Here is a 26749-nt window from a genome sequence, read left to right as displayed (position 1 = left end):
AGCAGCCTGTAGCAGTATTTCAACTGATTTCGGTGAGAGCTCCATCAGTCTCTAAGAAACCTTAATGCATGCTCTCTGATAACACTCCTCCCCATCCAAACGAAAAACACTGAACTCTGCTCTTGTCTTCTGGTTCAACATCATGTCTTTCCCCTCCCTCCTTCTGCTGTAATAAATATTCTCTCTCTTTCCCTGTTACTGACAATAATGTAGGTGAACTCTGCACCACATACATCTGTCATTATTAATGACCACAGTGGAGAGAAACAATAGCTCACTCTTAGGAACTGAAAGGGCAAAATACTTCAGAATTTTCCATTCATATTTTCTTTTTTAGCGTACTTGCTTGGTGAGTTTCCAAAGTCATGAGCATGACTTGAACAATAAAAATATCTCAGTGTTTAACATTTGCATAGAAAATTATTTGTTTCAACAGAGGGCACTTGTTACTTGGAAAGTCTCATTTGCTTATAATAATGCTTCCTATGCACAGTATTTTACAGAATACAATAAACACAAAAAGATGTCTTAGTCCATATGGAAAATAATTTTGTTTCTAGCAACATTATATTTCAAACAAAAGCTTAAATTGGGACTGTTTTCTTTGCCATTCACTCCCCTAACATCACTGCTAACCCACAAAGACTTTGTTTGAGCTAATTATGAAAAGCACTGCTAAAATGATTATGACTGCATGACCTGTACAGAACCCTGAACTCTCTCAGAAAGGCTGTTCTGATAATAGCACTCTACTGGGACTGAATGTAAATGCTAGTTCTTTATAGGCAACTGTTGGAAACTTTTATTTTTTCTCTTGAGACAAGAAAAAAAGTTTAGGAAGCTACATCAGTTTAACCACATTGCAGCATATGCCTTTGTCCCTAACATGATGATGTACTTAGTACATCAGGTGCTTTCTATGTTCCAGAACATACTGCATACAGATACTGTACAGGAGGGAAAAACCTATGCTCCTAGTAAATTTAGTGTTTGAAAACACTACACCTCACATGGTGCAGAAGTAGTTTATAACACAAACTAGCTATGCTACCAGGTTTTTTGTCCAATATATATAGGCCCAGAAGCCTCAAACTTCCTCTTCCTCTAACATTTACAGTGTAAATATTTCTAGATATTTTCCTATCAGCTATTCTGACCTCTAGTGAAACTGTAATAACCATTTGTTAGTTATGCTAGATGTGCCTGAGTGGATAAACATACTTAAGAGCAAATATAATGTTGGTAATAACAAACGCTTACCAAACCAGAGTGCAAACGCAAGTCATTTTGAGGTGACAAAGATGTCACCTCTGCTTTTCTTGGTCTACATTCCTTTGTGGACACATTTTTTAAATATTTTTTTTTTGTTACCAGCTCATGAGTTAAAACTTTATGTTCGCGTTCCACGTGAATTATATACTAAATGTATCTGTCACTTGTCCTTAGCATTTATGTTGATAAAACTTGTCGTGAAGGTTATTTTGACTTCCTGGAAATTGGCTTTTCCAGAACATAAATTTTAAGGCTTAAGTAGACCTGCATTAAAACCACTAATATGCTCTGCTTAGTCTCTCTTGTCTTCACTCAGCCTCCTTACAATGTTTTAAGCAGTTTTATTGACATCTGAAATTCTGAAAATGTCAGCTCTTGGCAAGTGTTGCAGTCTGAAAGTGTTATTAGTAGTTCTCTTAGGAAGTGTAAAGGAATATTTTGTAGGAACAATTTTGTCTTTCAACAAACCTTTTGAAAATTATATGATAACCACAAGTTCTGCACAGCCAAGAAAATAACCTGCAGATTCCTCAAATCGTATTAAAGAAACAGCTTTTTAGCATAGTTACATTACTTGGTGACTCACTAGTCTGCATTCAAGTCATGACACAATCACCACTTCCCAAAGTATTGCTAGGTTCTCAAAAGGAGGAGAAATAGTGTGAGGAGGACCCTGCTCTAACAGCATGCTGCCTCATTGCTCCCACCATCTCTCATCTGGTAGGTAAGTAGCTGATGGGTCTGACCCCAGACCTTCTCTGATCAACAGGCCTTCCAGCATTTTATGTTAGCTTGCAGCCAAACAGGCCTACTGAGTGTTTTATTTCTGTAATTAATCTCTAAGAAGGACACTGATCCTTCTTGTAGTATAAATGAGCCCAGAATGCACTGGACTGCACCATCTTGTCAATCACAAACACCATCACTGCTGCTGGAAGACAAGTTATAGTAGGGATCAATCTACATCACAGGTGGCTGGTTTCGCTTCCTTATGAGCAATGTATTAAAGTTACCACAGAGCAGAGGGTGAAGGGGTCTACATATCTGGGGCCCTAGGTAAGAAACTGCAACAGCATGTTATAATTCCAGTGTTCCACCAGGGGTGACCCATGACCCACAACAAAGAAGGCTGATGAGCTCCATTTTTGAATGACTGACAGGCATCAGCCCCAAAAGCTCTCCAGAGTCAGAGGAGTCCCTCAGACTCATGCTGGTCACACCACCTTACTTCATGGTAAGTTATTTATGGCTCAGAATGCCTCAATGTATCTTGAGGTTTGAGGGTAAGATGTAAGAGGAGGAGGAAGGGAGTGTCTCTTTCACTTTGTATAGCAGTACAATTAAATTAGAATGCGTTCATTCAAACACTGAAGAGTTTTACTTAATTCCCAAGCCACACAAAATGCAAAGAGCTATCAGTAAGTATCATAGGAGCATAAAAATAATTAATTCTACAAAACTCTTCTGAAAGAAATTAGTGTGAATCACTTTATCCTTAAAACTGAGAAAACATTGTGGTATTAAATACTCAATATTATCAGCCAAGCAAATTGGCCCAGGTCAAATGAGCAAATCTAAAAAAAATGAGATCACTAAATTTTCTCAGCTTGATAGCTTAGTAATAAATAATATGCTTCTATTCAATCTGTACGTTAAGTCTTTCATGTGGCCTTAAGGCACTGTCTTATGGCTGTGCCCATTACAGGGTAGCCATAGAAACTGACACATTTATTTCATGGATTAGTGTGCCATTGAAAATATTAATATAATGCAGTAAATGGGGATTTAATCTAATCTACTGATGGTAGGATGAAGTTACTGAAAGGTTGCATGCTCTTCCAATGGAAGAAAGATTAGATCTGTGGAGTACAGCTCCAGTAAAGCTGAAGTAGAAATGATGTTTTGATTACAAACACTATCTAAACAACCTATTACATTTCACATATCCTACTGATTTAAACAGGTTATATGAAACATACAGGCGAGCCCACCAAGCAGGTACCTGCTTCATAGCCTAAATCTTCCAAAAGCTAAAGTGTCAAAACCTAAAGTCAAAAAGCAAGAGAAAATGGAAATCTGTATATTGTGTAAGCCATGCAAGTGAAGCAGCATCTCAACCTGCAAATATGCAGAACTGTACTTCACGGACATGCCATTAGCAGCAAAGCCTATACCTGTATTACAACCAACATTTTAATGGCATTCAGTTAACACTTTCACGTTAAAAACCAAAAACCAAAACCAAAACCAACCAAACAAAACGGAGAAAAAAAATCATGTAAGGAAAAGATTTTAAAAAACTTTAATTCTTGAGAAGCAAGATATGTGGTTTTCTTAATTTGTAGCTCCCTACCAGGTGTCCATAAATATTAGGGCTCCCATTTCAGTAGATCATATATGACTCAGGTTCCCTGTAATAATTCATAGTGCTCAAGTTCTGACTACCCTTTACACTGCAGTATACTACATAAATTCAGAAGATATATTCTGACAGATGAAGCATTGTTGAAAAGCTAAGTACAGCACTTTGTCCTTGAAATGTTAACATGTAATGCCATAAAGTATTCAAATAATAATTTACTCAGTCTTTCAGGGTAATTAATTAAAACGGTCTAGGTGTTACAGAAAATCACCTTGAGCTTATAAAATTGGAATGCCTCCCCTTTTCTTCTCTGCATGCAAGCTGCTCCAATGGACTTACCACATGCTTTCCCAGTTATGGGTTTTGATTTCAGCAGATAATAAATAGCCAGGATCTAATTTTGCCATGTCAAAACCGATTATGTTTCACAAGAAAAGGTGGAGTGCTCACCTACCAGATGAAGGTGAAACATAAAACCACTTTTATTTATGTGATGTGTCCAAATTCAACTCAACCTGGCACTAGGTACTGGGAGTATGTAGACTTTAACTGTCACAGGAATTTATGCATCCCTGGAAAATGTCAAATATAAACATAAATTTAATCAAGGAATGGAAACCTTTATTATCAAAGAAATAAACACAGTTTTTGACAACTAATGTAAATTGTCTTAATGCATTTTCCAGTTATTTTTCAGAAGGCCAAAGAAAAGAAGAAACATTGAACAGAGACATCGCTGATGAAAATATTTCAGGCAAGTCCCAGTCCAATTATTAATGCTGATGTTCCGAAAGGAATTTGTGCTCTTTAACAACAACATTTCATTCAGATGTGAGAGTTCCTTTTCCCATTCATTACAATGTGATAAAACAGAAGGCTTACAACAACAGATAAACAAGCACTCTGTATTATCCTGTAGTTTTCCTCAGTTGAGTAGTCTTTGGACAGCATTTTACTGGCTGAAAAAAAAAACCTGCACATGATGAATAAGGATGCCATTCTCAATTAACATGGACAAAGGATCATAGCCATATTTGGCAAATGAGGTAGCTGTGGTGTAAGAAAAGCAGGAGTATTCACAGTCATTGCCACATACATCACTGTCCGCAAATCAAAACAAGTTAACGACATTTTTGTAAATCTGCCCAGCTACATGACTGCACATTAGTCTGGCAAGTACTTATTAGACCCAAATTAAACAGCATAATTATTATAGTTCATATTTACTAAATACAGAGTTATTAATTTATACAGCACTAAATATGGATGCTACTAGCATATAAATAAATGAGTACTGAACCAAAACAGCCCAAATTACAAAATATATTATCTTCATTAAATATATCTCAGCTCTATAAATGCTGCTGTCCATAGCGCTTCCATTAAAATATATACCATGGGAGAGGAAGCATCAAACTGTTATCCATTCTCCATTACAAGCGCACTGACAACACATCAGCCCCTGAACCTCAAGAGCTCCCCTCCCAGTCAGCCTCCACACCATGCACTGGTACACATAATGTCACCAGCACAGAAATATCAGCACCCATCATATAGATGGGTCTCAATGAGTAGATCCCAATTCCACAGATTTATCAGGTAAGGCCAGCTATCACAAAACTTATTGAATGAACCCACATGCCATCTGAAATATGCTAGATATCTTATAGAGAAATTCAGTGTACTTTGGACATGCAAATCAAACAGGAATTCCCACGCCACCAATGTCTGTCAAGAAGTCTGAAATTCGTTAGTGAACAGTGGGGCAAAGAAACCACAGGTCAGTCTATAACTACTGTCTAACCCATTACAGGAGGAACTTTAGTCAAGAAAAACCAGTTGCACATGCTAGCAATTAGAAAACTCTATTGTACCTAGGGATGCCTTCAACAGGGATTTTATTTACCAGTGGTTATGCACAAGCTTAGCATGACATGCATAAGCTTCACCATCTTTTTTAATAATTACAACATACTTTTCGACACTTTGGAGTCACATGCTAAGGCACACTGGCGGGACAGATGAACAAAGAAAAGGATACTCTGACGAACCATCTCTGTTACCTACCTCTACTTCTAAACTGGCCATGTCAGTTTTATGAAGGATTCCTATCCCAAAGCTTTACCTGTATGTAAACTTAGAAAGCAACCGTATGGACCTCTGCCACAATCACATCAAAACTTCTAATTTAAATATTGACATCAAAGCAGTTTTCTGAAGAGATTTTGAAGACTGGGAAAAAATTATATGCCATTTCTTTAACCCACGTTTCTGGTTTATCAATAGTTAACAACCCAGAGCCTGAAAGATACCACTGCTAAACTTGCATATTTGTTTCTATCATGTCATTAATTATCTCTCCAAATTTGTGTAAAACTTGGACACACTTTATTTCTGTTTCATGAAAATTTGGCTTTCGTCTGATTTTTTTTTAAAGTTCTCACTTTTCACTTCTATGGGATCAGTTCCAACAACTGAGCTTATCAGCCGCATCTACACTGCTAGTAATTCAAAACCATGGCATATTTATTGATTCCAAAAAGCTATTACATGATATCACTTATGTCCCTGTATTTGATTAGACTGAGTTATTGGGGGAACTAACGAAGATTACTCAGAACTCAGCAGAGAGCTTATATAGATGTCATCTTAGTTGACATCTATGCTATTTGTACTTGCACATTTATTTAGAAGTATTACACAAACAGATCAAGTTTTGCACAAAACAAGTATCCAATGTAGCTTTAGCTCCATTTTTTTATTCCAACATTAAGATAAAAAAACCCAACAACTGTAAGATTTAGGTTGCAGGTATAAAACACTCCTTTAAAAAAATATTAATGAACAACTATGTAAAGCTGTATTGATGAGCAAGACGTATTATGACTGAACATTATCCAAGTTCAATTTAAACCTGAGCTATATAGTACATCTGAATATAGCTTATATTAGATGTTTATACATGAATATAAACTATGCACTTCTTTGGACAAAAAAAAATGCCCATAAGTTTAAAACATGAATATGTTAAGTAGATTTAAATTCATTCATTATAGAAAATATTTTGACAAGTATCCTAAGAACAGTGTTTTTAAAACAGTTCAATGCATTAAATACATGCAAATTTTGACAGTCACAAATGCATACTGCATAGCTGAGATACTATCATTCTTCTTCACAATCACTGCAGCCTCTAGCTAGATACAGATTTTTCATGACAGACAGAAACATTTCCTTCTGTGTATCTCATATTCTCAGATTTCTATTTCAAAATGATTCCTGAAACACTCTTAAAGACAGACTGAAAACTACTGCAAACTGGAATGGTTGTTACATACTTCAGTTAGCCAGGGCTGCCAACGCCAAGTCATATTCAATTTCTTTTTTAGTAGAACTGTTTGCCACTGGAATTGAATGCACTGCTAAGTTTTAGAACATGTTCTGTTCTTAAATTACCTATACTAACAGTGCATCTCTAGTCTTCTTCCCAAATAAGCCTAAGGTAGATTTATACATGGGGTTTGCATATGCAGACACATTAGTACCCACATCAATTTGAAGCATATTCACTATTTTTCAAAAAACCCATGTAATTTGAGGGCACAGTTTCAGCACTGGCTAAAACCCAATTAAAATGTGTAACTAAAAGGTGAAGTGTGACCCTTCTTTGCTTGATAGCCCTCCTACAGTCACATGGCAAAGCAGACCAGCTCACCAATCCAAGACAAAAACTTGGTCAGAAGGACTAGGAAGCAATAATGTCCATCTGCTTTCAAAGCGCAGTAGCTACACAAAGGCATCCTGTGTGGGCATGGAAGTGTCTGCATGGGATACTGTGGTACAACTGCCAGTGTGCCATAAATTCACATCACCCAGGCCCATAGCACTCAACCACACACACAGCCTGTTGTAGATCACAGCAACAAAGCTAACATAGAACTGGGCAAAGAAACAGCTCAAAGGAACAGTGGACAACCTTCCTGTATCAGGAAAATACACTGATTCTCTAGTTACGTGTATCTATGCAAGGATTTTCAATTTGAAATGGGGGCTTAAAGGAAACATGGGAATTTTTGCAAGTAACAACAATTGGTCCTTAAGGAACTAAGGAGAAATTCCAGCAGACTGAATTACACTGTGAGAGCATCAGGGCTTCAAGAGTCACATGTTTCTGAAAGCCCCAAGTGAGAGCATGTGGATGGAAATCATGCAATTGTTTATAAAATGAGCACATTTCTTGGCATGACATTCACTCTGCCACTGGTGCATCCTTCCAACTACCAGCACCCTTTATCCTACTTGCTGAGAAAAAAGACCTGCAGGGAATCTTGTAGGGAGTATTGCAGGTGAGGTATCAGTGGGTTTGTGCATTTGCCTCTTACTCCAGATTCACAGCTTGCACGTGCCTCTGTCTTGCTAATGCAATACCTTTTGCATTGATCCACTGCACAGGGAGAGCTAAAACCTAACAGATTACTTTTATTTGAGAAAAGCACAACTTAATTGAACCTCAGCCAGTTTTGCAACTGCAGGAGGGACAGATAAGATTTGATGCTATAAAATTGTGATAGTTAATACTGGTTTAATACTTTAAAATCTTTGTGTTTGATGAACCTTGGAACGTGCATGTACTTATGGGAAAAACAACACTCAATTGAAAATGAATTTAATGTTCTCAGTGAGGTTTCTTTAGGGCTAGTGTGTATAAAATGCAATAGTCCTGAAAATTAACCCCAGGTGTATCATTTTATTAACACAAGAAATATGCAGGGTATCTAGAACAATAAAGCTCAGGTAAATCTTTATGTAAGAAAAAAGGAGTACCCAAGATAATGCTACATAGCTGACCTGAGTCCAAGACATAGTCCTTGAAGAAAGCAAAACTCCTCTGGACACCAGTGGCATTTTTCCTAGGGTAAGAGCTGCAAGGCCAAGCCTGTGATTGAAATACTCTGGTATCATGAGGCTTTAAAAGACAAAGCAGCAATAACAGCAGGAGAGCTGTTATTTCTGTACCATAAAAAGAAATATTCTAGAAATGTTATTACATTTAAATGTATTCTGATATTGCATTCTGCTTTTCCATCTCAGCAGACACTGCTCCATCTGAACAAGGTGGACATAAGAGCACAGTATTTTATATTAAATGTAGTTATAAGGGGAGAACAACAACCTTGGAATGACTCACTCACAGGACCAATTCATAGGTTACACTGAGTATGAAAGGCAATTTCAGAGTAGTGGTAGAAGAAAAAGAGTTTTATAACAGAGGTGATACAAACTAATTTGGACGCACAGATACATACAGAACAGGGTACACACTGTACTGGGCACACTTCTTCAAGGGAGGAAAGAATGGTTCCTTTTCCAAATACAGTAGTATTTGCAAAAAATGAAGTCCAATTCTATTCAGTACTGCAATGAAATCATTACAAATGCTGAAACATATTAAAAATTCAAGACTAAAAAGAGGTTTTGTACTTGTGCTGCACTGAGTCTAAACACAAGATACTAAGAACAGGAGACTGTATTAAGGCAAGGCTGGTGACAGACATTGGCAGTCCGATATGAATGGTGCATAGAGGATGTAATAAGATATTCAGGAGTGCTTTTCAACCCATATAATAAAGCACCAAAAGGGTAGTTTTGCTCATGGTTGCACTCCTTTTTAGAATAATGGGGAAAAAATGATAAGAAAACACAAGATTTGTTGATTATTTCACAGCTTGTCACAGTTCTGTATCCTAGATGATACATTGCATTGTCACTAAAAACGTAATGGAGTTCACCTTTTAAAATCTAATACAACAGACTTCTATTAGCACTAGGATTGTGTAAAAATAGCCTCTTCTACAAGTGAACTGTACCATAAAAATTGATGCTTGTGAAATGTTATTATTATCTAAAGTCTAAAACCACAAAGCAAGAAAATTCCGAGTTAAACTGAAACTTCATCCATAGCCCACCCATAAGTGTTTAGACACACCAGGGCTTGCCAAAGAGTAATAATCTTATATACTGAATATGCTGCCATAACTAGAAATTTCAAACTAAGTATGGAATTGCAGCTCTAATTCTGACCTTTCTCTTCCCTGCTTTTGTGGGTATAAGCAAGTAATTTCATTACTCCAACACTGGTGTGGTTAATAATCTTCAGGTAATTATTTTAACTATTTCTGTGCAGCAAAATTTGTTTGCCAGTTTCTCAGATACACACTCAACTGTACCGTTTTGTAAAGGCAGAGAAGAAAGGGAAAAAAACACAAAACAAATAGCAAAATTATCTTTACAGAGTACGGTGGAGTGCCCCTAAAGGGAAAAGAACTCACATAACTAAGCAGTCTACTCCTTGTACTCCAAACCTGTCAACTTCTTCTTTTCTTTTTTTTTTCTGTTTGAAGAGCTACAGGCATAGGTTATTGAACCACCAGATAAGGGTTGAAATAAGATCTGCTGCAGAGGAATTTTCGTCCAAGTTAAGAGATAGCTAGCAAATTCAGACGTGTAGAAGAGTGATTTTATCAGACAGGGGGAGGGAATAGGATATGAGATGGCATAGCACCTCGGTGTTCTCTAGACCTCCTCCACAATTAAGTTTGTGTTGGAGAACCTCTCCCTCCATCGCTGAAGACTGCTCTTTCTCTCACCAGGATCTGCTTTTGGAAAGGCTCTTTTCCACAATGTAATGGTCACAAGAGGATTTCCTTGTATTTTCGGACTCTACCTTCTCAAAAGACACTTGCTGGCAGATGATGGTAAATCAGCTGCTGAAGAGGCAGCCTCTATTTCAGGACTTCTATGGAACATTAGCAAAGAAAGTATCAGATGAAGGCAGCAATGGAATAACTAACATGACATTTTATTGACTGAAGACTTAAAGCAATTCTCAGAGAAGACCCTGCAGCTCAGGGAGCTTGTATTGCAAGCCAGCAAATATTTCCCGGAGTCATGCAAGTCCACAGAAACAGCAACATAATGCACCATAAGGACTTCTGTAAATGCACATTCATGGAACTGTTAACATCATCCAGTACTACTTCAGTTGATCAGTCTTAATTCTAATAACTCTGCTCTCATGTAAATCTAAATTTGACTGTTTTCCTTAAAACATGTATGTTGTCACACCAGTTCTTTGAACCAAAGATTTCTGACCCAACCTGAGAAATTAGGGTGTAAGTTAGGGTGCCTGGGGCATACCCCACACCCTTTTATCCACACTTCAGTATCCTTTCTCACCTACAGAAACTGTAAGCTTTTCCTTGTAGATAGCTTAGGTGTCCATGCTGATGGAAATGGTGCCCAGCTTTGGCCAAGACCAGTCAGAAAATATTTTCTACAGGATAACTTCTCGTTTTCTTCTGTTCTGGCCCAAATTCATAAACACCAGGTGACAGATACCCTGAGTAAGGTTGCAATTCATCTGACTTTTCAAAGACCAGCATCTGTATGGGAAGAACACTTGAAACATAAAGGGAGGAAGGAGTCTCCTGGAAGAAAGGAGACTAATGTTCAGTGATAGTAAAATGCAAACACAAGCTCAGACCAGTGCTGAAGAGACCACAGCCCCAGCTTTTTTCCTTAGATGAGTTCTTGAAACACTTGGTCCTGCTTTCTTGGCTCTCCTCTCCCACACTTGGCCGAAGAACACCCAGCTACCAGACTGCATAGAAAGCCCACATTCCCTCAGAACCATGTTTCATCCTTACCAAGGACAGTAAGATTTGACTATTATGTCAATTACTCACTTCTTTTTAACTCATAATAAACAGTGAAATATGCATTCCAATACTGTTATTTGCAGCTTCATACAGGTCCACTGCAAGCTCAGTAGTAAAAATAAAGAAGGTTCTGATGAGTTAACAACAGAAAATTAGCTTCCAGATCTGGTACATCATTGTGCACCATTGCTTCAGAATATGTTTACATCTCTAATATAAGCAAAGATTTTCTAACATTGCTAGAAACCCAGGCAACCATGTAGGAAGCAGCAGGTTAAGAGCTGTCTCTGTTGTAATTAACTTGTTTCTAGAAAGTTTGCAGTATTCTCTCCCAACCAAAACCTTCTACATTCAGAACTTTACCTATTTTATTCTGCAGTACATATTAACATTTACATTAGAATTTCTGAAAAGACTGAATAAAACCAAAAAGGCCTTAGAGAGTGCTGCTTTAGTATTTCCACTGTAATGTTCTGTTTGAGAAAGTCCTCTGGAATCACAACACTCTTATAAGGGCAATGGATTCAGCTAAGTAATATATTTTTCCATTTCAAAAATATTTTTTCTCTGAGCTTTCATTATTATATACACAGATGGCCTGCAGCTCCAAAGAAAATATTATAGATTTGTCCACTAAATCCTCTGTTTTTACTAGAAGTAAAGTAATTTACACAAATTTAGATAATTTAATATAAATTTGCTTTTAACATGCTCTAATTATTTCTATAAATATAGTATTTATATATGATAATAAAGTACACATGGTGGGGTTGCTTTTATTTCACAATTGGAGGTGTAGTACATATTACTGCAATTTTGGTCACAATACCTGTATTTGGAGTTCAAGTGGTATTTTTAACTTATGAAAACTCCACCAGCTCCATTATTTGCAGCACATCCTTCAAGTTCAGCAGAAAAAAAGATACTGAGATAGAAAATTGCCTTTTCTTCAGAGATAAACTGTCAAAATTACTAAAGCTTTAACATACGCTTGGGCTCCTCAGCCCAAAATGTGGGTACTGTGACAAAATTACAACACAAGTGTTCTCATACTGGGTCCCAGATCTTCAGAACGTGGCAGCCTGTGTCAAAGTATGCACAGAATGAAAGGATTGGTAAGAGAGAGCCCAAGATTTTCCTAGCCACAGCAAGACTTAGTCCTCCCTTCACTCACCAGGATAAAACTCTCCCTGCTGCTAACAAGAGCTAACTCTTCAAAAGGAAAATCTGTGCAGAAATGTTGAGACTCAAACACTCCTAATAGAGGATAGCAATGAATGTCATGGATGCAATCCAATGAATCAGTAACATACAAAAAAGTTATCTCTGAAAGAGTATTTGGGTTAAAAAGAGGTGAAAATGTGGAAAATGTCAGATTTAAGGCCTGAAAGTCTAACTTGGTTGCCATTTTTAACTGTATTAAAGTTACAATTACACGATCATTTACTCCACATCCGCTGTTTCACTACTTCAATTCCTGCCAAAAAGTGCATACTAAAGAGCAAAATCAAGACATCACTAAATCAGCATTCCCAGCCTTATAGTGTTTGACTTCATAGCCTGAAGTCCTGAACAAATTAAGTCCTCACAGAATCATAGAATTGTTGAATGGTTTTGGTTGGAAGGGACCTTAAAGATCATCTAGTTCCAAGCCTCCTGCCATGGGCAGGTACACCTCACCCTAGACTGTGTCACCTTAGGCTCTATCCACCCTGGCCTTGATCACTGCCAGGGGATGGAACTAGATGATCTTCAAGTCCTTTCCAACCCTAACCATTCTATGATTCTATGGAGCAATCTTCTCGACATTATTACAGGAGCTATCATGGTGTTTACAAAAATGGCCATGGTGTTCATCCAAAATTACATCTTCGGGGTCCACTCCAATTTTTCCAAACTTTATGCACGAGTTTTACAGTGCTGCATAATCTAAATATTTTCTTTCCTCAACAATGAAAAAACCCCTTCCAATGTCTACAACACTTCCTGGCTTCGGGAGCCTTGCAGACCTGTTGGCTATGACAGAAAGCTCCCCAAACGAGGAATAATTTTAGAAATTCTCTCCAAAAATAAAGCTTTATCAGAAGTGAAATTGCCAAAGCTCTGAAACTTGCGCAGATGTGAGTCCAGACAAATCTAAACACAAGTACCTTTGGGTGTCCAGAAAGCTAAGGCTCCTCACTGATGAATTTGCTCATAGGACTTGAAGGCACACTGTACAGAGGGAATCATACTTTCAGATTATTGTCTTTGCCACTTCCCATTTTCCTCTATTTTCTACTCACAAATCCTGAAATCACATAGAAGTGTCAGTTTCTAACAGATCGAACCATCCACTGATGTCATGTATTAAGTCAGAAGGGGTTTCCTTCATTCAAAATAAAGCGGTCTTGTTGGTTTTCTTCTTAAGATATTAATAGTTTTTAAGCACTCCTAAGGGTTTACTGATGTACAAGACATAACTGGCCAAGATGCACTTTAGTTCAACACAGGAATGAATGGGCTCCATATAGATGCTGAAGTTAAACAACACATTGTCAGACCAGGTAATGTGCCCTGCTGTTGTAAACTTAAGGTTCAACAAGTGGTTGGCATCCTCCATTCACACACATTCCACAAATATAACATGAAAGTGTAAGACGGTCCTACACAAAGGGGAAAAGGGCAGAAGGCAGTCAATTTGCTTTTTATCAGAGAGCACTGACAAATGAGGAAAGAAACTTCTTGACTAAGTAACAATTCCTTCCCAGGGGTCCTCTTGGAAAAATGCAACTGTCATCCCCCTTTAGATTTCAATGTCCCTTTACAGGCACAAAACACTAACTTAGCTAAAAGTTACCCTCAACTGTGTGTTGCTGTGCTTGCAGTTGCCAGTGCTTCATGAGCTTTAAAAACAAAATAGAATTGATGTTGTGGTTTCTGATGCAAAATGAAACCTAGAATCTGAGACATCAAAATCTAATTACTATTCATAATAACGAATATTTGGCTTTGCATTTTCACCTGCAATGTTCTTGGCTATGGAAAATATTCAGGTCTATTTACCAGTGTCTTTTTGCAGTGATGTATCATTTTTCATTCTTAAGTGAAAAAAATAGTATTTAAGTTGCATTACAGTTGATATCTAAATTCACTTTTATTTTCAGACTCAAACCTGAGGTCTCTGCCTCTCTTATCTAGGCAAATCTCCCCACAAAGTAACAGTGTTGCCTGAAGACTGTGTATCTAATCCAGTATGAATGAGTAAGCCCACTGTCTCCCACAGGCATGAAGAAACCCCCACCATTTCCCCATGTCTTCTATAAAGGTGCAGCCTGAGTCAGTAATTTTTTCCACTTGCTTTACTTTCTTTTAGACTGATTTTGTTCAAAGTACTCTTGGGAAGAAAAAAAAAACTCAAAAAACCTCCAAAAAAAACCAAACCAAAAAGTAAGAAGATAAACACACTTCTGCTAGCAAATGTCAGAAGAAAAATATATTCTTGCAGTCTTTGGCCAACTTAGTCTTGAACTGAATTTACAACATCAAAATACCTCTTAATTGTGTTAGAACATTCTGGAAACTTATTGCACACATTTTTCTTCAGAAATTCACAGGAACCTTTGCTTTGCAGTCCATTCTTCACTTGTGTGCCCTTTTTCTCTCTCTGGAAAAGTATATCAATTGCTTATTAAAAAAAAAAAATAAAAATAGAAATGTTTTGGCATGGCTGACCTGTAAAGATATGGAGCTAAGCAGAGTCAGTGAATCCACTCACTCTGATATGCACACATGATATGCAATTAAAATCTCCATTCACATTCCTACAGGCTTGTCAATCAAGAGAAAAGCCTTTTTGACAATATCCAGTGAAGCATACCAACTAACTGCTGAACAGGAACTTAAACAGTAACAGCTTTTGTTGTTGGCAAGAACGGATTTTACCAAGATTGGACTCGGTTTCTAAAGAAATAATTATGTTAAAATTTGGGAGGCTTTTCATTAAAAATTAAAATGTGTCACAAAGCTATTGTGTAAGAAGCGATCATATTATGTAATACATGAGGGTTATCAGATGTATGTGAAAAAAACCTCCAACCTCTTGACTGTAGAAAACAATTTAACCTTTCATATTTAGAACAACGAACAATGATTACAAGCCAGTTTTTTTAAAAGAAGATTATTCTAGTTGCATGTTGTCTATTTAGTAGGTACCAAATATCCTATATAACATTATAAGCTGCCCAGCCACAAAACTAACACTGTGAAAGGCCTTCTACTGCCAAAATTAATGCTGTGAACCTTCTATTACTGACACATTGGAAAATGATGTCTCAGTTATAAGTATTTTCAACTCTTTGAAAATATCCTAACTTTGAATATATGACAACAGAGGAAAAGTCTTTGATAAACACTGAAGATGCTAACATTTACTTTCTAACACCCAGTTCGATAATGCACAACTCATAAGAGCATTAGGGTACTTTAAAATCAAACCTATGTAAAGGTAAAACCAGTAAAAATAAATAGGTCGTTACTAATTTGCTGTTTGTGTTTTGAGCACTAACCTTGATCTACAGTTTTCAAACATGCTAATATTACTAAATATTGAAATATTTGCCCTCTTGCTTATCACACTCTGTAACTGAAGAGAGAGCAGATGCATCCTGACTATTAACAGTCATGACAAATTGCCTTACTAATGAATGTTACACACTGAAAGTGCCATAACTGATTAAACTACAATTTCCCACTACCAGATAGAGAGAGACTTGGGAACTCCAGCAGTGGACAACTCTGATGTTCTGCCAACAGGCCTTCAGGGCACAGTGTGGTATTTAGAAAAACACACTGTAAATTCCATATGAATATATTCTAAAAGACTATGTGTATACAACAGGTTTTAAAGAACATTAGATGAAACAGCTTAAGTTTGTAGCCGACGAGCCATGTAAAATGAATGTGTTTTAGCAATTTTAGTATCATTACAAGGCTATGTTGGAGAATATTTCTGTTGGGTTCCTCTACCCTTTTCTGCACCTCCCCAAACATTGCTTGTGCTTTGCTTTCACATAAAATCTTTCTTTTGTCAGTCTCTTTGTTGGTGCAAAATTGGCAGCAGTTCAAATTCAAAGTACTCCTATTCATTTACTGACCATTAAACCAATGTCATTCTAGTTCACATCAGCCAGAGAGCTAAGCTCTAAAAAACATAAAAGGCTTGCTTCACCACTGACGAATAATGTGTACATTTTTACAGAGCTTAAACCTTAATGCTTTGCCTGAAACTAACAATACAGTATACCTTATCATTCCTTTTTCACAAGCAGGCAGCTGCTGAAATGCTTGCCACTTCAAAATATCAATTGCTTGCCAGAGTTGTCCTCAACACACCCTGTCAAACTCATGTATATTGTGCAATGAAAATGGTGCAGGACTGAAAGCTAGAAATTGTGTCAAATTGTGCTGTAAGGGTATGATGTGCAAAGAACAACGTATGACAACCGTAGAGACTACAAACAATAGCAATGGAGCCAGACACTACATATATCACGACTGTGCCTGTACATATTTTATTGTACGTATTATATATTTAAAGCATGACAAATGTGTCATTGAAGCAACGTGCTACACCAAATAGAAACCCTTCAGCTAGTTAAGCTTTTTCATTTCTCTTGATGGAAGTGCAGTGGTATTTTTCTGCCCTCTGAACATTTGTTTGTAAATCACACAGCACAAAAAAAAAATCAGGTTTTCAAAATGAGTAACAGAAAACAAAAGACAATACTACAAGATGAGATTTTGTTCAATTAACACTTTTGCTTTTCTCTAAGGACACATAGCCAGGCTACCTTAAAGAGCATCTGAGGCTATGCTAGACAAATACAATATCACTGCACCCATAAATTACAGTATACCTAATTTTAATGCAGATAAGTGCTGGCCTATTGATTTGCATGTTTCCCTGGCAAAATGGAAATCCCATGTGAGCATGTTCTTTGTCTGTAGAAAATGCATTTTAAAAAACCTTTATGAATACAGCAATCTATGCTAAAAAGGAAAACATCAGTCACTAGTATAAAATGATGTATGGAACCTGGAGGAAGCAGTGCTCATATATATACATGTATACATGCATCTCTTTGTGCATGCATGTTACACAAGCATATAGTTGTTACATGAATACCTATTTACACAAGCACATAGTTCATTTTCTATGAAGTGTCTTAACTAAAAAAATTCAGTTTCTAAACATAATCTTAAATTAGATGAGAAAAAAAAACAAACAAACAACAAAACAAGGACCAAAAAAATCCCAAACAAACAAAACCAACAAAAAAAAAATTGCCATACTAAGTAACAAAGTAAGTTAATCATGAAGTGACCATAGAATGCTAATCTTAAAGAAACAACACATAGTTGCAATGAAAAAGAAATGTCTAGGAAGAAAGAGGAGTGCAACAGCCCACAACAGCATGTAGGTTGCAAAACCTGAACACATGGGATTCCATAAGGGTCATTAACTGATATAATCCTAAACAAAATGAATAGATATGCCATTGAGGTGTTAATAAATATTTTGGAAAGAGAATAGGTGTTTTAGGTGCTCAGGGTTGCTGACCTCTGCTGTGTTTATTAGTGGGACAATGATGCATTATTAACACACAGCAGCTGTACCTGAACTGCTGCCATGAACATAATAGCCTTTTATAGCCATCAGGGGAGTGAGATAGGAGGCCTTTATTAACCACTAGACATGATTAGCACATTATGTGAACTTTAGTAGGCAAATTATCTCTTATTGAAATATAATGTTGGTTATAACTAATTGTAAACATGATTTTAAAAACTTCTCAATGCAAAACTGAGTTTTACTACCATTTAGTAAATTACTGGTAAGGCCACTTAAAAAATAACTCTTTTTTCTTTTGTTCAACCTGTTAAAGCAACTGTGCCTCACAAATTTATTGCATTATGAGAAAACCACTGAAATGAATGACTTCCACATCATGAATATTATTCTTCAGAACTATAAAAAAACATAAACAGACATTTCCAACACAATTAAGAAAACTACTAATGAAGAAAAAAAACCCTTGTGTTATAATTTCCCTCAAAGATAAAAAGCAGTTCTGAAAAAAACATATTGCCAATACATTTTCAAGAGTTAACTTGAAAAAAATAACACCATGATCTACTTCAAAAAGCTTAATTTTGGGTAAGATTATCCCATTAGCCTTTGCAACTGAACACAGCACTGAGAGTCCATTATGAGCAGTCTTTTATGCCCTAGCAGAAAGTCATTAACATAAAATAAATCATTAGCTTTGATATTAAGCCTCTACTATCTGCAGGTTTCTATGACTAATATTCACAACTGTGTTTACCAAATGATAAATTACACTTTTTTGAAAGGTTACTGTCCCTTTTCACCACTATTTTTGATTTTGCTATGTATTATTATTGCAGGTTGATGCAAACACAATGATGGTATAAGAAGCAAATGTATTCTCTTACCCATGAACACAAATCTACGCACTTTTGGCAACTGTGACCAGAATACTACTTTGAAGACAGCTACTTAGAGAATAGAAAGGAGAGATTCTCAAAGTTCACTTTCTTCAAAGTGAGCAGTGTATAATGACGTGGAAGCCTACATGGGTATATACATACACACTAGCATTGATACAACAGGAATTTGTATGTATACATAATCTCCTCACTCTTCTGGCAGGAACTGTCTGGATAAATCTTTTGATTCACATTTCAGACTTCATATTTCCTTTACTAAGCCATTTCCCTAAGTACAGTTTATCACTGTCTGATTTCAAGAGTTCTGATTTCTTCTTGCATATAGAATAAGTAATGAGTTCACTGCAGATTTCCTTCATATAACAAAAATACATACCAGCTACAGTATCTTCCATTTAACCTTTAAGACCATATAATCATCAACAACAATAGCAGGAGACAAAATTACTACCACAGCAGCTCAGTTTCCAATGCTTAGCCAGCATTACCTTTGAAATAAGCCACTCATAGCACTTCTGATTGGTAGAGAGTGGTTTAACAGCCAAGAATGCAAATGTTAAAACATTCTGACATTTCCACTAACCTGGATTTGTCAGATGCTCATGTAATTCAAGTATGCTTTGCAACTTCGAAAGCAGCATGTTTCCTGGGAGCAAACCATAATACAAGGGTCTATAGCAAATCAAATAGCAGCCCAGTGAGAAATACTAAAAGAACAGTTCAGGAACAGTGTTAGCATATGTGCAATTGAAAGATAAGATATAAATATTAGTAGAGCCATATGAAATTCAAAAACAAATGAAAAATAAACTACTTACTGCAAACATAAGAAGCAAAAGAAAGTCACAGATATTACAAATGTCAGTTGCACCAAGATCTCTGCTGAAAAACAATTTTAACTTTGAAGAACTAATCAAGAGTTAAATAGATTCTATGATTTTATTCCATGCTTCTGACTAACTTAAAACTGATCACAACCAATGAGCATAAAATGCAGATATTTCAGTGGAAGAGGAGACAAAATTTTCTTCTGTGCACTTGCCGCTGTGGAAGGGATGTTTGTTGCTGCTGCTAATGCTACATAATCTGTGCCTAATCACAGATTAATGCAATACTGCCATTTTTCCACTGAATGCTGTAGGGAAAAAAGTTATAGCCAAGAAAATCTCATTCAGGTTCAATGTGAATTCCATGCCTGAAAGTATTTTGTAAGCGTTGCCATAATTAACAGTCATTTGGTGCTTCTATAAGCCATGTTTTAGAACAGTTTATAACTCGGCATTTTTAATCAGAAATCACTCCTTGGACAGAAAATTGGGACCTAGTTGAGTAACTAAAACAGTGTAATAGAATTGACTATTTCATTTGGAAGGGACCTACAACAATCCTCTAGTCCAACTGCATCAAAGAAACATTTAAATTTGGTTAAGTTCTTTTTAAAATAAGCATTTTAGTGTATGTAGCCCATGCTAGGCATCTGCAGAGCGTGTGTCCAATTCAAAAAGATAAACAAAGTGGCCACTAATTGCCACTGCTGTCAGTTCCAGAAGCCAACTTCTGCACTGATCCAGGGACTACCCTCTCACCATGAGAAATGGTGCCTTCAGGTCACTCTTGAGCCATGCTAAGAGAGCCGTCAAAGGAAGCTTATTACTTTCACCATCTAAGTTTTATTTTCCATCAATACAGGATTTCAATACCCAAGAATCTTGATCTAAATCTTACCATGATTAAGACATTTCCCTGCTTAATATAAAGTTATGTTTTAAACATAGTCCACTTTCCTGTGCTTCTGTACAGTGTTAGCAAGATGAGAACGTCCTGCTAAAATGGCAATCTGAGGACATGAGGGTGCTCAGTTCTTCTTGACAAAGTGTGATTGTTTCCAACGCACACTGAATTCAAGGGGAGTTGGGACTGCCAAGTCCTCCACGGTATCAGCTCCTTAAGTCCCATAAATACAGCTCCAGCTGCTCTTTGGCTTAATGTAAACATCAAAGGTACTGTGTGCACTGTAGTGGTTAGCTAATTCAGCATTCTTAATAGTTTACAGTTTTCACTTTTTTCAGAAGACGGCAAGATAGGCCGGTTGAGGGTAATGCTCTAGAGATGAAAGACATCTTTCCAGTAAGAGAATAAAATTTAATTTCTCTCAAAGTACTGAAGTTTAGCAGAAAGAAAAAAAAATTGTGAATGCTTTGGTTTATAGACATCATTGAGAAAGATTTCTCAAAAGCACATATATAAATTATTATCTATATTTCACTAAAATTGGGACCACTTCTTTTCTGATACGCTGGAATTTAAGGAAGCACACTTGAGGCTTGCCTGTAACTCTGAGACTACATTCTAAGGTCTAGTAACCCAGAAAAAAAGAGGTCCATTTCCCTTGGTATTTCCTATCTGGTATTTTTCTGAAACTGTCTGAAACACTTTAACACTGAAAAATCAACAGCAACTGTTTAATCTTTCCTAGAAGAGGCAGCAACAAATTTCACATATAATTCTAAGACAGTAGGGGACAAGGTACTTATACAAGGGGGCAAAAAAAAAACAACCCAAAAAACATACATATACATAAATATATATATATATATCCAGAGTAAACAAATGGTGATCTATCCGATAAGCATAATCTAAAATGCTGTCTAAATGCTAACACAGCATTTCAGCTTTAGAGCGGTCCTTCAGAGCGCTGGCTTGTCATCATTCTGAGTTTTAGACAGAAGCAAGCTCCTGGAAATAATGTACCCTTTGCAAACAGCCACAGAACACTTAAAGTAGTCTCTATGGTAGGGTTAAGTTTACATAATGAATTATTCTAAACACTGTGTATAAATAAATATCTATATAAGTATATGTACTTCTGCTCCATGGGATTCTGATTACGAGAGAGATTGTTACCTGCTTACAAAGCATTATATTTTATCGCCTTATCTACTTCTACCCAATGTCACTCCACTTTTTCATTTTGAAGGGGTTCACTTCACTCTCCCTCTTTTTCCCTCTTTATTCCTCTCTTTTAAAAACAACTACAGCCTATCATTCTACCTCTGCTGTCTGGCTGTATTTTTGCCACTGCACTGACAGCTACCAGTGGAAACAAGAAAAATAAGTGGGGGCTCCTGGATTTTTGAACCAGGTAGCAAATCACAGAAGAATCTAGTGCATAACTCTGCAAGGCAAACCATTGGGAGCAGTAAAGAACATTATTTTCTCCCTACTGTTGGCAGGGGTCAGCATCCCTGTCATTAGCTGTGTCAAACTATAATTATGTAACTGCACTTTATGTGAGCAGGCATTTGAAAACAGTGTAAAGTTGCAAGTATGAAAATACACCAATCCTTCCTGCAGTACTGATCAAAGTGGTCTTTGGAGGTGACACTTTAATAAGAAAAGCCACAAGGATCTTATTTATTGCTGTCTACATAAACATGTAAACTTATCATCCGACTTCTTCAAGAAGCTTGAAATCCCTGTCCATATTCTTCTATCACATTAAGACACTTGGATTATCAAAGTTCTTTCTTTTGTACCATTCAACTCAATTAAGGAACATGATATTCCTTAAAATAAACTTCAACAGAACAGACTACTTATATTAGCCTGTAAATGTCCAAAATGTAATTACGCTTCAACTTTCAAGAGGCAAATGGTACAACCTCAACTCTAAATTTGTCCACTGCAAGAGCTCCACTCTGTTATTTCAAAGGCTGACCTATATACCGCAGCATACCGTCCATTCTGTCTGTTTGTATAAGAGATACCTCACACAGTTGTCATAACCAACATTGTTTGCATTGTTCTCTCACTTTTCACTCTCCATGGGTAATGCAAGAGAAACAAGGAAAAGCCTGCATAACAATATGTGCAGGGTATAATGAGCTTTCACAGCAGATAGAGAAATGTTAGACTAAGATGCTTAGAGTGCTATTTTAGGTTTATAAAACAAAGATCTAAGCAGTCTTCTAAAACAAATCCTGCCAACTGAAAATTGTAAGATAAGAGGCGACTAGATCTACATTATTGCTTTTCCTTTTGGCTACAGAGAAACATAGTAACTCCCATGCATGTCTCTGGGAACTCACTCATACACTGCAAACAATCACTTGAGCTGGAAAAAAAAACACCTCTTAGTGCTAACAGAATTATTAGAAAACTTAAAAGTGTAAAGATTTGTGGAATGCATTCTAAATTCCCAGCAGCTCAAGCAGACCTAACATGTAAAGAATCAAAGTCTACCATACTTGCAGAAAAAACCCAACAAACAACTCACCCCAAACTCCAGGTATGAAAACAAGGGCTAAATCCTTCTAAGTGACCAAAGTGAGTTTTAACTAACTTTACAAGAAACAAGACCCAGTTCTGACGGAGCGTTGCAGGTAAAGACCTAATCAAGACCACCATACCAACCAAGAACATGGATCCATCATGCTTCCGCCATCCTCTTTTCCTGGGAGAGATCAAAACCAAACACTCCACCAAACTTACTGAACACAAAACTCCTGCAGGCCTCCCGCTTTCAAACTCCCTGAATACACACAACATGGAAATGAGTGGCAGAGCAATACTGTAACATGACGACATGTTTAGAACAAGTCAGATAAGTTTTCACAGCAACGTTAATCATGCTGGGAGAAGGGAGAGAGTGAAGGGAGTGAAAAATGAAATGCTCTGTAAATGTATGCCTCCAAGGAGCCTGGTAAAGCTACTCTGTCCATTTAATGTGGTCAGTGGTCAGTGGCAAAGACTGAAAAAGACATTCGTCCTATATTCTGTATCTTACATTCCTGGTAAGTCTTTTCCAAGCATAAAACATATGTCTTATGACTGTGCACTTTTAAGCACATTATCAGTTCAGGCAAAGTGAAATAGAAGAGTTGCAACTTGTCTACAGAATGAGTGTCTCATTTGCATTTAAAAAGAACAGTTTGCTCCCTCATACATGGCATGACTTAAAAGAAGCTTTAACCACCCAGTAAAGAAATTCTGAAAATGACCTCCTAAATTAATTTATTCGATTTGCAGTGCAACCCACCAAAAATGATTTAAGGAACTTAATTGGAAAATGATTTAATATATTAAAGTAATTCCTGATTTTCCAAAGCATTTAACTTTTAAATTAAATCTGGCCCACTATCTCAAGAATGATGAGTGAAATGTGTATTCAAGTCATTACCTTCTTTTTGAAGCTTTAAATCACTGATAGGTTTAATAACATTTGTCCAGTTTCATTGCCAAATGGGTATTTAGGCACTTTGGTGCTTATGCCATTAATATTAGCCCAAGCTTTTCATTTGGCAACACTCTACAGTTACGATTTAGAAAAACAAACAATAGAAAAAACAACAGAAAGCCTCAAAGGTGGCAGTAGCCTCATGATTACTTGGAGCACTTACAAAAACGAATGCACACATACAGGCTCCTGTGCAACTGGACTCTTCCTGATGAACAAAGTTCACTCCTGTCACAAACTTCCGATCTATATGGCAGGTTTGCCAGATGCTGCCAAACACAGCCACTTAAAACAACGCTAAGTCGTACCTCTGGGACCTCTCTCGAGATATCCTCAGGCATCCACCACAAAGGGCCAGATTCATCCCTGAATTCTACAACTCCATTGAGTGTATGGGAAATGCAGCCAGGATGAATTTGGTCCTTTCTGTTGTGATTGGTAGATGCGACCATGTGGGAAATCTTCCCTGAGCACCGAGAGGGCTTCACCCCGGCGCGGCAGCGTCCGCGATGGAGCACCGACCACACGCTATTTATGCTGTTTATTTATCTCGGAATGGAGGCAGCTGCCCGCGGTGAAAGAGACGGCTCGGAACATCCCAGCGACACGTGAGCCCGTCATGACAATAGCCCAGCGCAGCACCGGGCGGGACAGGGCTCCTCGCCCCGGATGGGTACCTCCCGCTGGCCTCCCTCCGCATCCGTGGCCAGCCCTGCGGACGTTTACGCTGCGAGAAACATCTGCTGCAGCCTGCCACAGGCTCCCACGGCAGGTTTCTAAGGTTAATGCCTGAGCACGCGTGTAAACACATCTTTGGGGCAGCTCTCGCCCTCAGCTTTCTCCCCTGGCCGGGCTGTATATAAGAAGTGCTTGAGGGAGCTCGCACTTCCTGGTTATTTTCCTATGGGCAGCTTTTTGCTCATGTGCAAAGCCCATTCCGTAACAGCAGAGAAAGTGTGGCTCACGCATAAAGCACCAGCTGGCTCCGGCAACAGAGGCAGTAACAATGAAGGAACCCCAGCCCCCTTCCTCAGCACCAAAAGTCATGCAAAGTGCTCCAGGATCGCCGCACCAAACTCTCGTCGCCAAACCCAGGATTTGAGCTAGCGCGATTCTCCCCCGCCCCGGGACTCGGGGACCTTAAACCTCGGCTCCCCTCAGGTACGCACCCCGTTTGCAGCGGTTTGATCAAGTTACAGAGAAATTGATAAGGCTTTTAGTTGCACAGCCTGGACAAAGTCGAGCCAATGTTCTGGAAAGACTTGTCACCCTTATATACCTTTATCGTGCATACACAGAGGTGTGTGTGTATGAGTATATAAATATATATATATACACACTCATGTCACATACACATACACATAAACATGCACCGCCGAGTACCACACACATGAACTGCCGGGTACTCGGCCGGGCAGAGTTTCCGCCGGCTTGTGGCGGGCGCGATCTTTATTAACAGGAGCCCTGGAAATCCAAGTCCTCCGCATCAACATCCTTGTCCACGCTGTTTCTCCGAAAGGGAAGATGTTATGGAAAATGCCTCCCCCACTCACACACTCACCCTCCCCCCCCCCCCCCCCCCCCCAACTGCTCCAGCTGCCCGCCCCCAAACTATTCCGGGGTTTTAATTTGGGGTGCCTTCAGGGAAGCCGGTGTGTGTCCCGGCGGCGGGCGGCACCGCGCCCCCTGAACCCCCAGTCCCGGGGAGCGCCGCTGCCCTCCACCTCGGCGCTGAACTTGGAGCGCGGCTCGGCGGAGCGCAGCGTCCGTTCATGCACCGGCCGCGACAACATTACGATCGACAGCACAGATAAAACACCTCGGACGACATAAAACACGAGTCACCTTGTTGCAGTAGTAGGGGTCCAGGCAGGGGGAAGGTCCCAAACAAGGCGTATCAGGAGCGGCGGCAGGCTGAGGAGGTGGTGAATAAAATCTTACGTCCATTTCACTAAAACATCAAGCAAACTCCTTTCCTTTTCTGTTTGTCGTTAATGTTGGTGCAAAAAGGGGTGTATGTGTGTGCGTGTGAATGTGTGTGAGTGAGGGGAGGGGGGGGACACACAACAAGACTGAGAAGAATAAAAAAAACCCAGAGGTGCCTGACTTCAGTAGTCAAAGAAACACCTTCCCTGCCTCACATCCGTTTGTGGTTTGTAAAGAGAGAGAGAGGGGAAGGGATAAAAAAAAAAAAAAAAAAAGAAAAAAAAATCTCTTCCAAAAAAGCACCGGTCTGCAGATGTCTGCGAGAGAATCAACAAACCCTCCTTCTTCTACGGCAGGGCAGGTAACTTCGAGTACTTATTGTTTCCCCCACGCATCGGCACCGGGGCGCTAGCTCCGTGTGTGCCTCTCTTTATGGGAGTCTCGGAGTTGGTTCGCTTCTCCCTCCCTCCCTCTCGCTCACTCCCTCTGCTCTTTTCCCGGTTTTTGTTTCTTGGTGGGTTTTTCTTTTTTTCTAAATTATTATTATTGTTGTTATTTATTTGTTTGGGTTTGTTGGGTGTATTTTGGTTGCCCTGCACCGCGAGGAGCCGGGAAGGAATTGGGGGGGCGGAGGGGGGGAGGGAAGCGGCGGCAGACCGGGACCCCTCTCACCCCGGGGGGAGCGGCAAGGCAGCTCACCCGCGCTGGAATGGCCGCCCCGCG

General features: G+C 38.4%; 1 protein-coding gene across 1 annotated transcript in view; it reads right to left on the bottom strand.

Moving 5' to 3' along the window:
- Window positions 1-26219, bottom strand: part of TOX (thymocyte selection associated high mobility group box) — a 221756-nt gene extending 195537 nt beyond the window's left edge. Inside the window, exon 1 of the mRNA XM_005152522.4 lies at window positions 25946-26219. Within this exon, the coding sequence (XP_005152579.1) occupies window positions 25946-26047 (102 nt within the window). The 5' untranslated portion in view covers window positions 26048-26219. The remainder of the gene's footprint in view (window positions 1-25945) is intronic.
- Window positions 26220-26749: the final 530 nt, after the last annotated feature.

This window comes from Melopsittacus undulatus, chromosome 1 (genome assembly GCF_012275295.1).
Source record: "Melopsittacus undulatus isolate bMelUnd1 chromosome 1, bMelUnd1.mat.Z, whole genome shotgun sequence".
Lineage (NCBI taxonomy): Eukaryota > Metazoa > Chordata > Aves > Psittaciformes > Psittaculidae > Melopsittacus > Melopsittacus undulatus.
The sequence above is the reverse complement of the archived record's forward strand: the minus strand, read 5'-3'. Positions and strand labels throughout refer to the sequence as shown.